Raw genomic sequence first — 13,932 nt, 5'->3', positions numbered from 1 at the left:
TAGCGGAAGAATGGCGGGGCGCGTCCGAGTGGTTAAGAGTAGGCGCACACCGCGGCACCGTTGATTTTTAGTTGGCCGATAGTTGTGCCCGATTTTAAATTGTATGAAGAATCGGCCAAATCGAATCGGCGTAGTGTGCGCACTCCCATACATGCCCATACTGATCAACTGCCCGACTAAACTATCGGCCGACGAAAAATCAACGGTGTGCGCCTACTCTAAACGACCTATAACCTCGTTTCCATCCTCGTCCAGCTGCACGGCGCCCAGTTTGTGGCCCGGCCACTGCCGTCCGGCAAACGTCAGCACTCGCGCCTCATACTCCGACAGGTGGTTCGGCCAGAGGGTGCGAAGTTTCTCAAGCTAGAGGTCCTGGGTTTGATTCCCAATGGAGGCAAAACTTGGGAGGTCCCAGGTTCGATTCTCAAAGGAGGCAGAACTTGGGAGGTGGTAGGGCTGCTTCTAATAGCACCTAGCTAGCTACAATCGACTTACCTGAGTCTGTCGCCATAAAAACAATGTTAAAAGCATTGTTGTTTTGGCATTTGGAGGTAATATAGCCAGTTCCTCTGCGATTGAGGATTCCTGATCAGAATTCTTCACCAGGTGTGATGTAGGCATAGAGCTTCTACTTAACATAAGACTCATTTATGACCTCATAGAATTAAAATGCCTATAGTCTGGTTGGTGAGCACGTAGAATATTGTCCAATGATCCCAAGCTACCCATCCTTATCGCTCGCGCGTAATTATGTTGCTGTCGCGCTCGCACACTCACTGCGGGCGCCCGTCGCACAATCGCGACAGCAATATAATTACGCGCCAGCGGTAAAGATGGGTAGCTTGGGGTCATTGGACAAATTTCTACGTGCTCGGAGACCGAGCTTTAGGCGTTATTAATCTTAGGATGCAGGTAGCTAAATAAAAGGCTAATATGATTAACACTACCAATCAGGCGATGTGAAAGTCATTGGGTGAGGCCTATGTTCAGCAGTGGACGTCCTGTGGCTGAAATGATGATGTCTCTATAACTTACCTCGTTTCCATCCTCGTCCAGCCGCACGGCGCCCAGTTTGTGGCCCGGCCACTGCCGTCCGGCAAACGTCAGCACTCGCACCTCATATTCTGACAGGTGGTTCGGCCCGAGAGTGCGAAGTTTCTTCTTGGTTTTAGACTTCCAGTCTGCCCATGCCTGAATAAAGTAATAAAATTAATGTAATGGTGGACAGACGACCTCATAAAGGTAGCAGGAAGGCGCTGGATGCAGGCCGCTACCAACCGGGCAATGTGGAAGTCATTGGGGGAGGCCTATGATCAGTGGACGTCCTGTGGCTGCAATGATGATGAGTATTAAATTAAAATAACACATTTAAACAGAGCTCATAAAACTCATTTTATTTCTGCAAGTAAGCTTTTAAAAAGCACTTTTACACGTCCCAGTATTAACCCTACCACTGCTTCGGGACAACAAATGGGCCAGTGCTGAGAAGAAGCAGCGCAAGAAACTCAGTCACTATTGTCAGCCTCTTTTTCAAGGGTTTACAGTCTTTAAAATATACAGAGTATAGAGAATATTCACAAAAGAAAGATTCTATCAGGGTTACTGGTAACTAGACGTATTCGCTGACATACGAGATATGAGAGCTACAAAAAACACCGGTTAACGTTATTGTTACGGTTAAAGTTAGGCGGTGTTCATTTTTACGCAGTTGGGTTTTTGTTGTTTCAATAATATTTTTATTAAATATGCCATCATTTAATATGATTCAAACTTAGTTTAAATTGTAGAGGACTTGGTAACAGAACATTTTTTTTTATCCACATTGAGGATGCTCTTGGCGTATCTCACCTGACGGTAAGTGACGATCAGGCCGAAGGTGGAAGCGAGCTTCACCCGGAATCAACCACGGAGGAACTGGCTATCTTACCTCTAACTGCCGGAACACAACAATGCTGTTAACATTGATGTTTTGGCGACAGACTTAGGTAAGATGGTGGTAGCTAGCCAGGCGGACTTAGAACAAGCCCTACCACCAACCAAATCGAACAGAAAAATCTGTCCCCACTGGGAATCGAACCCGGGACCTCTGCGTCTGAAGCAGGTGGTCTTACCACTAGACCACAGAGGCGGTTATGATTACTCTTATTGCCTTTACTATCGATAGACCATCGATACGCAACACTAGTCATGATGATGATACCTTCTTCCATTTCTCCACAGTCTTTTCGACTCCCCCGGGTACAGCGTTCAACTTCTCAGCTAACTCCGCCCACAACTGGTCTGCTTGGCCATCGTCTTTGCACCAGACCGAGGGGTGACCGTGTCTGAAGAATACAAACAACAGCAAATACAGGGTGTGGTTTTGTAAAACAAGGCCCATATAAGGGGTGGTAGTACACATAAAAGCAATTACAAGAAAAATATAAACAAAATTGTAACTAAAGCCCGGTCTGTGAGCACGTAGAATTTTGTCCAATGACCCCAAGCTACCCATCCTTATCGCTCGCGCGTAATTATATTGCTGTCGCGACTGTGCGACGGGCACCCGCAGTGAGTGTGCGAGCGCGACAGCAACATAATTACGTGCGAGCGATAAGGATGGGTAGCTTGGGGTCATTGGACAAAATTCTACGTGCTCACGGACCAGGCTTTAGTACATCATCATCATCATCTCAGCCATAGGACGTCCACTGCTGAACATAGGCCTCCCCCAATGCTTTCTACGTTACCCGGTTGGTAGCGGTAGCGGCCTGCGTCCATAAAAGTACACATAAAAGCAATTACAAGAAAAATATAAATAAAATTGTAACTACTACCAGGCCTGTTCATCTCCGCGAGCTTACATCTAAAACAAAACAAGCACGATGGCCCCCTACAGGATACTATTCGACAAGGCCTCACATACGAGCGAACATTGACTCACGCACGCGTATTCTTGTGTATGATGGAAGAAAATAAAGAAAATGGTGTACTTGTCTAGTACCCATAGTACAAACTTTGCTTAGTTTAGGACTAGAGGCGTAGTGTACAATGGACATGGCGCACAATTTTTGTTGAAGATGCCAAAAAAAACTACAAAAAATTAGAATGAATACTGTATTTTTACTTTTTTGATATCTTTAAAAATGACTGAAATATTCAAGCTCAAAGTGCGCTCTTCCGCTAGGAGCGATTTTCCGCGCGGATTTAGAAAATGTGACGTAGTAACATGAAAAGCTGCATGTAAGATATTATCTGTGTGCAATGGTTAGAATGGTTAGTAGGAGAGCCGAAGCGGGGATTTCGGGACTTACTAAAAAGTGGCAGACTAACATACAAGGAAATACTTTGTACCTGGTTGATTACCTCTAAGTATGAATTTTTGATATAAAACGGCATTAGTTCTTATGCCTCTCACCCAAAAAATACCTCAATTAAGCCCAAATTTGAGACCGCAGCCAAACTTTGAGTGACGATGGAAACTAGCCTAGATGGAGGTCACATGAAATTGAACTTCTGCTTCTTCATTGATAAAGACTTATCATTTACCATATTTATCATTTTGTATTCCATTTTCAAGTCACTTTTTTTTCGCTTACTGTTTAAACAAAACGTGTGATTTTTTTAAATCTCAGGTCTTTTGAACGCACATCTGAATGATGTCTGGTTTTAATTTCTTCAGTTACTCCGTGACCATGGCGCTTGCAACAGTGCCGAAATATTGGTGTTACTTCGATAGTGAGTGTAGTGGAAGTTAATAAAATGAAAGAGTGGACTGTATACAATTAGTTGTCTATTCGGTATAAATTAACAATGTTATCGAGACCGTTTTGTGCAAAGTCGTTGAAGAGAGTGCGTCAGGATCGTCTTCTTAGATGTTCGCTCGCGAACCGAACATTGCTCGTTCGTTCGCCGAACGCTCGCCGCTCCCTCCGGTCACGCCGCCCGCGGGCAATGTCCGTGAGTAGACAATTGGAAACTCAAAACTAAGGTACATGGTAGCAATCCCGTCAGTAATATAATAGGAAAATGTCTTGAAAAATAAGTAAATCGTACATTACTTTATGTAACTAATTTTATTATGTATCATACTTATAACTAATCACTTCATTCAGAACTAGAAAACGATTCCAAGGATTCCACTTTTCTTCAATAGATGATCAAGATAAAGAGTTATTTATTATAAATTGCTCTTCCACCATTTCAATTATTCTATCTTTTTCAATTTTATTTACATGGTCATAACATTTTCACCATTCCTCTGCACCAATTTGTGAGGTACACCTGAAACCCCCGATAAAGCAGCTATTATAAGAATAATATTTAAAAAAACCCTCCTTCTGACGCAGTTAGGTAATAAACTAAATGTATCCAATTTCACTCCAACTTACTGTCAACTCAACGACGCGCTTTAAAATCAAAGATTGACTTTGAATTATGCCTTATTTTACAATACACATTGAAAACAATATGACTTGCTTGAGCTTTTTCGACTTTTTCACAAAAATAACAAATAGGCATGAAGAGATTACAAAATTTCTGCAGCGACTGACAGTTCACTTGATTTACGTTGACAGGTGCCAATAAAGCCATAGACATTTGCCATATGAAAGACACACTTTTCCAATATTTTTGTTTGCCATGAGATTCTGGTACACCTATACCTATCATTTAATGAAAAGATAAACTAAATTTTTTTTAGCACAACGAAAATCTGCTTTGGCGCGTAGCAATGCAACGTGACAACTACAGTTCGGACTTCTTTATGCGTCCACTACACATAAAATAAAATTCGAACTATCGCACATTTTTTCTTTTTAATTCTAATTCAGTAAAAAATGTTTTTGAAACCTTTATTCATATGACAGAACTTATGACCAGACTATGTACATTGAATAAAATATTTTTCTTTTTATCATCAAGCTTAGCAGTCTAATAAGTTACTATGACACTCGAATTAATCCACATTCAGCACCATAGCCTCCCCTTCTACAAGGCCCTCTACAAATGTCAAAACGTCACTTAACCCTTTTAGCACCAGTTCTTTTGTTTTTGAGAAGATGTACCCAAATTTTTATATCAATTTAATTATAGTCCAGTCGTTTGGTACAAATTAACGTGGTTACCTGGAAAGTGTTCCGTGAGTTTTGAAAATTGGTGATTAATTAAATAGATTTCGCTATGCTCTCTGATAGTCTGTTAGTTAAGTGTGATTGCCGCGCTCGTTGCGAAATTGGAAAAATGCTGCCTTAGAGAAGATTTTTGATAGTTGGGCCATTCTTAAATTTGTGCCAATTTTTTTTTAAAAAATAAAAAGATTTTTTTTTTTAACTTTTTGCGATGTGTATCGAAAGTATTAACCAAAAGCATACTTTTGATGTATATGGACAACCTTAAAGCCCTCGGAAAGGAAACAAAATAGCCTACGTAAACACGGCTGTGACACTGCATGACACGGATGTGACAGTTTTACATTTTTACTGTAAATAATAATATTTATGTTGTTAAATTTATATCATAATAGTTTAAATTGATTAACAATAAAATACACTAAATTCGTTTCATCAACAAAGGTGTTATTTGGTAATATGTACTTTTTTCTGAACATCCAAAAATTTAATTAAAATTGAGATCAAAAATACCGTCAGGTAGTTAATATATCTACTAGATAATAAAAAAATAGACTTTTTATTATTGGCACTATCTGATCATTCTTCCGATATGCTACCTACATGGTTTCGATATGATAATATGCTTAACAAATTAGTAAATCTTAAACACAGTAGGTACCTAATTGAGTATCAAATGAGATTTCTGTAGGATTCACATAACAGTTGGTTTTGACAACTTAAACATGTTTCATAGACACCGTACCACTAAAAATATGGTTAATAGCAATTCCTTTTAAAACAACTCCGACCACCTCTGCAGGGCCTTTACCGGGAGCTGTCTCAGTAAAATTTGATATTACTGCAGAAATGAGAAAGTGCAATAATTTTTCCTTCGTGGCATCTAGAAAATCATACTAGCGAAAAATAAGTACACTTACTAAAAGGCTACTCCTAAAAATTGCACAATACACAAAATAATTTAGCAGAACAACAAAAACTATTAAAATAATAAAAATAGAATGTCACAACCACGCGTTGTAATGTCACGACCATGTACTTAAATAGTTTGCGGTGGTGACACATTTTTAATACCATGGCCGTGACAATTTGGAACGTGTCCGATATATCCAAAAAACTATCTGTGAATTAGCAGATCTTGTGCAATTATCTGAAACTATACTGCATGAGGTACATAATTATGTTTTATACAATAGCGTGACATTGATACCTACCTTTAAAAACCGTACACGGGATGGACGTGTTATGGTTGTCCCTTTTTTCAAATAAATAGGAAATAATTATTTGCGGCTCACTCACTACGTTCAGCCATTTGCAAATCTAATAAGATGACAATGTTACTGTTCTAAAAAAACTTAGCAAGGGATGTCAATATCAAAGATAGTTTTTTACCGAGTTACGCATATTTAAAGTGGCGCACGTGGTTGTGACACAAAAACTGCTCACACAATGTTTGGTGTTCAAAATCAAAAATGGTAATTATTATTGATATACATTTTTTACAGTCTTATAAAATATAACATGTATTAATCTTGCATAATTACTGTAATATTTATCAAAATAACATAACATCTCTTCAGAAAAAAATATTGTATGTCCAAATCCGGGAATCTCACACTACACGGTCCGTGACATTTTGGACTTGTAACTTTTTTTAAATATTCTTCTAATAGTTTTATGATAAAAATTATATTGGGCCTAGTTAATAGAGGTATTTTACTAAGTAAATTAATATACAGTGCACTGATTTTCTTTAAAAACATATGCTATTCTTACATCTCACACAAAAATGCGTAAGAATAAGAATGACCCAGTTACATTCATTCCTATTTCGTCGTTCCAAATGACGTTCACTGCTGGACAAAGGCGAGAGGCCTTTGGGTTTTTCATAGGTTTTTCATAATGAACAGTCCTGCGCTGCCCGCATTCAGGTTCTTCCCGCGACCTTTACCAGATCGTCGGTCCACCTAGTAGGAGGCCTGCCCACGCTACGTCTTCCAGCCCGTGGTCGCCACTCAAGAAATTTTCTGCCCCAATGGCCATCGTCTCTACGAGCTATGTGTCCCGCCCACTGCCACTTGATTTTAGCAATTCTGCGTGCTATGTCGGTCACTTTGGTTCTCCTGCGGATCTCCTCATTTCTGATTCGATCACGCAGGGAAACCCCGAGCATAGCCCGCTCCATTACCCTTTGGGTGACCTTGAGCCTTCTTATGAGGCCCATAGTAAGCGACCACGTTTCAGAACCTTAAACTTTCCTATTTATTTCACGACTAGCTTTTGCCTGCGGCTTCACCCGCGTGAAATTTAGTGTCATAGATCGGCATAAATTATACCCTATATGTTAATCTGGGTTACAAACAATAATATTGTACAGTTTCAACAAAATCCGTTGAGTACTTTTTGCGTGAAAGAGTAACAAACCTGAGACACAGGAATCTTCCTAGTTCAGGTATCAACCCACCAACATTCTTACTTTTTGTTTTTTCTGATTGTTTGTTATCTTATTATTATCTGTTATGTTGGTGAGAAATAAACATTACTTTACTTTATTTTAAACTTCCAGACATCCAAACTTTCGCATTTATAATAATAGTACGATACAATTATGTAATGTAGAAACAAACAAGACAAAAAAAATGTATACTTCAGCAACGCGAATTTTTTTATACTTCAGCATATTTAGGACACCCGCAATTTAGCAGGTACATTAATTTGACTGTTTCACAACTCTAAATCTATTTAACTTACATTACATGAAATTTATCACATTTATCAAAGCTTCTTAGCTTGTCTATGTCCCAAAAATTATAAAATGAAAAAAGTAGTTGTCAAAAACCTTTTTTAAGGCGGATTTTTTTCAATAAGGCGGGCGCGCGCGCGGCTATAAACGAGGTCACAAAATTCGGAAAGAACATAGCGAAATCTATTTATTCACCAATTTTCAAAAAATCCGGAAAACTTTCCAAGTAAAATTAACAAATAACTGGACTATTTACTCGTTATTGAGCACAGAGACACAAACTTGGTTATTTTTCCAGAAAATTTATATTTAAGTGCATAAATGTAAAAATGGCTTCATAGTGCACAAAATTGGCAATAGGTGGCATAAAAATGGTTACTTTTATAGCGCCTAGTTTGAAATGTGATTGAACTGACAACTAACAACAGTTGTCAGTTAGGTAAAATTTTATTTTAGTTGGAAAAAGACAAAAAGTGGTAAATGGGTTAACGTGCGGGGTCTGCAAAATCATGTTGTGACGTCACGCGCGAATATTGGAAATTTTTGAAAATTTTAATAAGTCCGTAAACTTCTCGAGGCTCTATCTTCGGTAATACTGGATGGATTGAGGTGAAATAAAAACTAGTGTAATGTGTGTGATCTAAACTTTAAATTAAGTCATAATTTAACTTAATATTACAACTTATGCGTGTTGTCCATTTCCAAGGATATTTATTTATTTACTCACTTTTCCATATATTCCAGTAGCATCAAATGTTGGGGTACATTGGCCTTTGCTCGAACTTCTTGTCCATATTTCCTAAAAAGATAAAACAATTAGTAAACGGCATAGTAAGTTGCACTTTTATTGTTAGTGAACCTTAAGACAGGGGAATAAGGTTGAAATTTGGCGGGTAAGTACTGCTGATATTTAACGGTTAAATATTTTATCAAATTAAATTTTGGACAAATTATGTACTGACACTGTATGGAATGGTGAAAACCGCATCAAAATTCGTTAACTAGTTTTTGAGTGTGGGTTGAAGAGACATTTTGTTTATTTTTGTCCACAACGAGGAAGCTCTTGGCTTGTATCTCACCTAATGGTAAGTGACGATCAGGCCGAAGGTGGAAGCGAGCTTCACCCGGAATCCTCAAACGGAGGAACTGGCTATCTTACCTCTAACTGCCGGAACACAACAATGCTGTTAACATTGTTGTTATGGCGACAGACTTATAAGATGGTGGTAGCTAGCCAGGCGGACTTAGAACAAGCCCTACCACCAACCAAACCGAACAGAAAAATCTGCCCCCACTGGGAATCGAACCCGGGACCTCTGCGCCTGAAGCAGGTGGTCCTACCACTAGATCACAGAGGCGGTTAAATAATATTATAGGTTTAAATTGAGTCAGCGCCTGAGGCAGTCTTTCCCAAAGTGGGCGATAACGCCCCCTTGTGGGCGCTGCAAGCTTAAAGGGGGGTGGTAAGAGACCCAGAAAAAAAATCGGGACGTTGTGTAGAGGTTTGGGAGGCGTCATTTACTAGGAGGACTCTTAGACACCGACTGAGCTCGACTCTTGACTACAAAAATGGGGGGCGCTAAAAAATAATTTATTCTCAAAGTGGGCAGTAGACTAAATAAGTTTGGGAACCACTGGCCTGAGGTATGGGAGCGGCACGGGAGGGGTGACATTGACATATTAAGACGTGACAGAGCATACAAATCTGAGAGAAATCTTGAAGACTCACTGACGTCTGAAGTCCCAAAAACACCCGTGCCTCCCCCATACTACAAGCACTGAGCCAGTTAAGCGCTAGACGTATAGTGTGGATACAACTTACTTCAGTTCCCTTTCAATTTTACTTAAATTTTTATTTTCTTGGGCCATTTCATCGTCTGATGAATTCGAATTCAGTTCCAGGTACACGCCTTTGGGTTCTGAAGTGTTCTGGAAAAATACATTATTAATAGTAATTAGTAATTTATTAGTCGTAACCGTTTTTGCAACTTTTGACGCACTTATTGACACGCTGAAAACATGAGCTCTGAGATTTTTTCAGATTTTACGAGAGTGAAATGGTTAATAATCCTGACACTGACACACAAATGACATCCAGGGTCATCCAAAATCGGTCTCGTTTGATAGCTCATGGTTGTTGCTCTATTCCGAAGGATAACCTTATGGTTATTAAACCTTTGTTTGTCACCTCTCATCCGCTTTGCACTGGAGGGAAGTCGAACCTTAATTTCGAACTCCTATGTTCTTCTGATTAATTTCGTTGCGGGTCCAATGACAGTTTAACTTTCCCCCGGGACAAACTTGACCTTCACTGGTTGGGTTATTGGCGGTCAAGCTGTGGATCCTGGCTACACAGGAGTTGCAGCGGTGGGAACGAGAGGTGGGAATAGTCCCGTAACCTTATGGTGTGTACTCACGGGTGCATCGCTGTCGCTGTCGTCGCACCGGCTGCCGCGCCCGATGACGGTCAATACCCGTTTCTCAGCATCGGTCAGTTTCTCTAACCCTGACTTCATGACTTTCCTCTTGGTTTTGCACTTCCAATCCGCCCACACCTTGAAAACAGATCATCATCATCAAATTTTCATACCATTCACCGATAATGAAGGCTATCGTTTTTATACTTAACAGTTGGCACCCCTGGCGATTGACAGGACCTTACTCTACAGTGGCGCCATCTTGATGAGTGCAAATGCGATAGTCCTCCTACCACTTTAGCGCTCACCAGTTGGTGCCACTGTCTTCGCTACTAGCAAGTGACAGGACCTTACTCTACAGTGGCGCTAACTGGTGAGCGCTAAAACGATAGCCCTCATTCTAAAGCACATGTTTTTTAAAACACATTTCATTCTGGGTCTTTAAATGACATAGCACACTTATCAATCCGGAAAGAGATCGTTTTAAAAAAAACTCATAAAACTCATTTATTTTTGCAAAAAGCACTTTTACACGTCCCAATATTAACCCTAACACTGCTTCGGGACAATAAATGGGCCAGTGCCAATCGTGTCAACTCTACTCGAGGCGGTCAGTTTTCTTTGTATGAAACTCCATACTGCAACGCACACCTATCCACATTCCACACCGTAACGTAAACGCCTCGCCTCGTTGTTGACAGCGCGCGAAAGGCGATAACAGCTCGCGAAAGGCAATACGGTGTTGATCTCTTTCCAAGTTGATAAGTCTGCTATGAACATATTTTTATTGGCAATCAAGCTTCAAACTCCTCGTATGTTCTTCTGATTAATTTCGTTGCGGGTCCAATGACAGTTTAACTTTCCCCCGGGACAAACTTGGCCTTCACTGGTTATTTGGTGGTCAAGCTGTAGATCTTGGCTACACAGGAGTTGCAGCGGTGGGAACGAGAGGTGGGAATAGTCCCGTGGAAAACAAGCTATGTTCAGCTGTGGACGTCCTATGGCTGAAATGATGATGATGAATCCTCACTACTCAGGAGTTGCAGCGGTGGGAACGAGAGGTGGGAAAGTGGGAAGAGTCTCAATTAATTCGTCTTGGGCCCAGAACAGACGGTGAAACGCAACTGCAACGAAACTGCAACTTTCTGATGATTCTGATGAATGAAACTGAAACTGAAAGTTTGAAACTGGTTGCGTCATGTGTGGTCTCTCAACGGACGCTATGGCAGAAACTTAGATGCAACTCAAAAGTAACTAGCAGGTGCAGTTTCGTTGCAGTTGCGTTTCACCGTCTGTTCTGAGCCTAAGGGGGTAGAAATAAATACCTTCTTCCATTTCTCCTCAGTCTTAGTGAATCCAGGCAGAGAGTTCAGAATGGTAGTCAGCTCTGCCCACATGGCCTCACGTTTCAACATGTTCCAATATACTAGGTCACCGTGTCTATATGGTCAAACAAAACAATATATTGGGCATTCGGCGGAAAAAAAGCGCTTATAACACAGAATAATAATAAGTACTACGTACAGAAGTTTTACTTCGCGAAGGTATTTAAAAAAATGTATGCTCAATGTCATTAACAATATGGTGTAATTTAGTCTGTCTCAAGAGTCAAGCACCATTTTGTTGACAAACGTCAGTGATCGGCACTGCGCCGAAGCTATAGGGCTGACTTCGGTAAAATGATGTGACGTGAGGTGCCAAACTGCGGAAAATGGCGGAGGAAATACATGATTTAGCATGAATTATCATGAATAATATTAACTACTTATTTACCTCTCAGTGTCTTGAGGCAATTTAAAAAAGTACATTCTGTGTTTTTATTATTATTTAGGCAGTTAAATACTGCACAGTATTTAGTACACCATTTTTTTTTATTTTCTTCCATCATACACAAGAATACGCGTGCGTGAGTCAATGTTCGCTCGTATGTGAGGCCTTGTCGAATAGTATCCTGTAGGTGGGCCATCGTGCGTGTTTTGTTTTCGATGTAAACTCGCGGAGATGAACAGGCCTGCTTATAAGTATAAGCAAAATGAAGACCGCTAAGCGGCAAGTGTCACTGCTAAAAAATAATGAAACACTTCACTATTGTGGCGATTGGGTGTAGTAGTTCAGAACGGACTACTATGCCGAGAGGTCCCGGGTTCGATTCCCGGCCTTACAAGCTTTGCTTAGTTTGGGACTAGAGGCGCAGTATAAAATGTCCAAAGATATGTATTTATTTATTGAAGTTGTTGTTGTTGTTGTATTCACGAAGGCGAGTGAGCTTTACATGTGTGGTGGCTCGCTACTGATCGTTTTACAAAAGTTTTGATACACATTACACTATCGTTATGTGCATGTACACGTACACACACAAGTAAAGCTCACTCGCCTTCGTGAGTTGCAAGAACTATAGCAAATGTTAGCAAACGTGTCCTCGCCGAAAACTGCCGTAGTGATCGCCAGTTTACTTATAAGCGACTAGCTTTCCGCCCGCGGCTTCGCCCGCGTGGAATTTTTTCTGTCACAGAAAAACTTTATGGCGCGGGTCCCTTTTTCAATAACCGGGATAAAAACTATCCTATGTCCTTTCCCGGGACTCAAACTAACTCTATGCCAAATTTCATCAAAATAAGTTCAGTGGTTTAGGCGTGAAAGCAAGACAGACACACAGAGTTACTTTCGCATTTATAATATTAAGTATAGATTAAAGCGCTTTATTCCGCCAAACATCCCCATTATCACACAAATTAAAATTATCTTTACTAATATTATAAAGAGGAAAGATTTAATTGTTTGTATTGAATAAGCTCCGAAACTACTGGACCGATTATAAAAAATCTTTCATCATTCGAATCCAAAATAAAATCTACTGAACATAGGTTTTAGAATATTTTCAAAAAATGTTTTTAATGGCGGTACGAAGTTCGCCGGGTCAACTAGTATAAAAGGAAAGATTTACGCCCGTATTCACAAACATTACTATGAGGTCTCACAGTGCGCGTGGACGCACAGGGTGACACACGAACCAATCACAGAGCTCTATTCAACGCTGTGCGTTCGATTTGCTGCTTCACTTAAGCAAGCATCGTTTGTGAATACGGGCGTTAATTTATTGATTGAAAGATTCTATATACCAACCGGTCAATCTAGAAGTCATTGGGGGAGGCCTATGTTCAGCAGTGGACGTCCTGTGGCTGAAATGATGATGATGATTATGTTATTACCTTTCCATATACTCCAGCATGGCTGCAAACTGTTGGTAGCTGGATCGCACTTTATTCTCAATTTCTATGTGTCTATGAAACAACAAAAAAAACCTTATTATAATTTAATGTTTTAAACTTTCATGGTCACTAACAAAATTAATTACTGACGGGATTGCTACCATGTAGAACAGTTGCGAGAAAATAGTGAGTTGGTGAACGGTGGTACGGGAGGCAACCGTAATAAAAGACTGCGAAAGAGGGTAGACCGATAAGTCTGCACATAACATCTCACCCGCAAGTTTCCTCAGTTACTCCGCGACCATGGCGCTTGCAACAGTGCCGAAATATCGGGAACTCAAAATTAAGATACATTGTAGCAATCCCGTCAGTAATAATAACATTTAAGTGTCAAATACATACATTCAGAAATATGTTATTGTACATTTCAATTACTTGACCGTCAGACAGATAAT

General features: G+C 40.1%; 1 protein-coding gene across 1 annotated transcript in view; it reads right to left on the bottom strand.

Moving 5' to 3' along the window:
- The window catches only part of LOC135085395 (uncharacterized), a 61,016-nt gene that overhangs the window by 21,571 nt on the left and 25,513 nt on the right, over positions 1-13,932 (bottom strand). The window contains exons 24-30 of the mRNA XM_063980178.1: positions 13,478-13,549; positions 11,594-11,708; positions 10,269-10,406; positions 9,674-9,780; positions 8,579-8,650; positions 2,201-2,324; positions 1,036-1,191 (exon numbers count right to left, since the gene is read on the bottom strand). Of these exons, the coding sequence (XP_063836248.1) occupies positions 1,036-1,191; positions 2,201-2,324; positions 8,579-8,650; positions 9,674-9,780; positions 10,269-10,406; positions 11,594-11,708; positions 13,478-13,549 (784 nt within the window). The remainder of the gene's footprint in view (positions 1-1,035; positions 1,192-2,200; positions 2,325-8,578; positions 8,651-9,673; positions 9,781-10,268; positions 10,407-11,593; positions 11,709-13,477; positions 13,550-13,932) is intronic.

Source organism: Ostrinia nubilalis, chromosome 28, assembly GCF_963855985.1.
Source record: "Ostrinia nubilalis chromosome 28, ilOstNubi1.1, whole genome shotgun sequence".
Taxonomy (NCBI): domain Eukaryota; kingdom Metazoa; phylum Arthropoda; class Insecta; order Lepidoptera; family Crambidae; genus Ostrinia; species Ostrinia nubilalis.
Note: the sequence above shows the minus strand (reverse complement) of the source record. Positions and strands in the feature narration are given on the sequence as shown.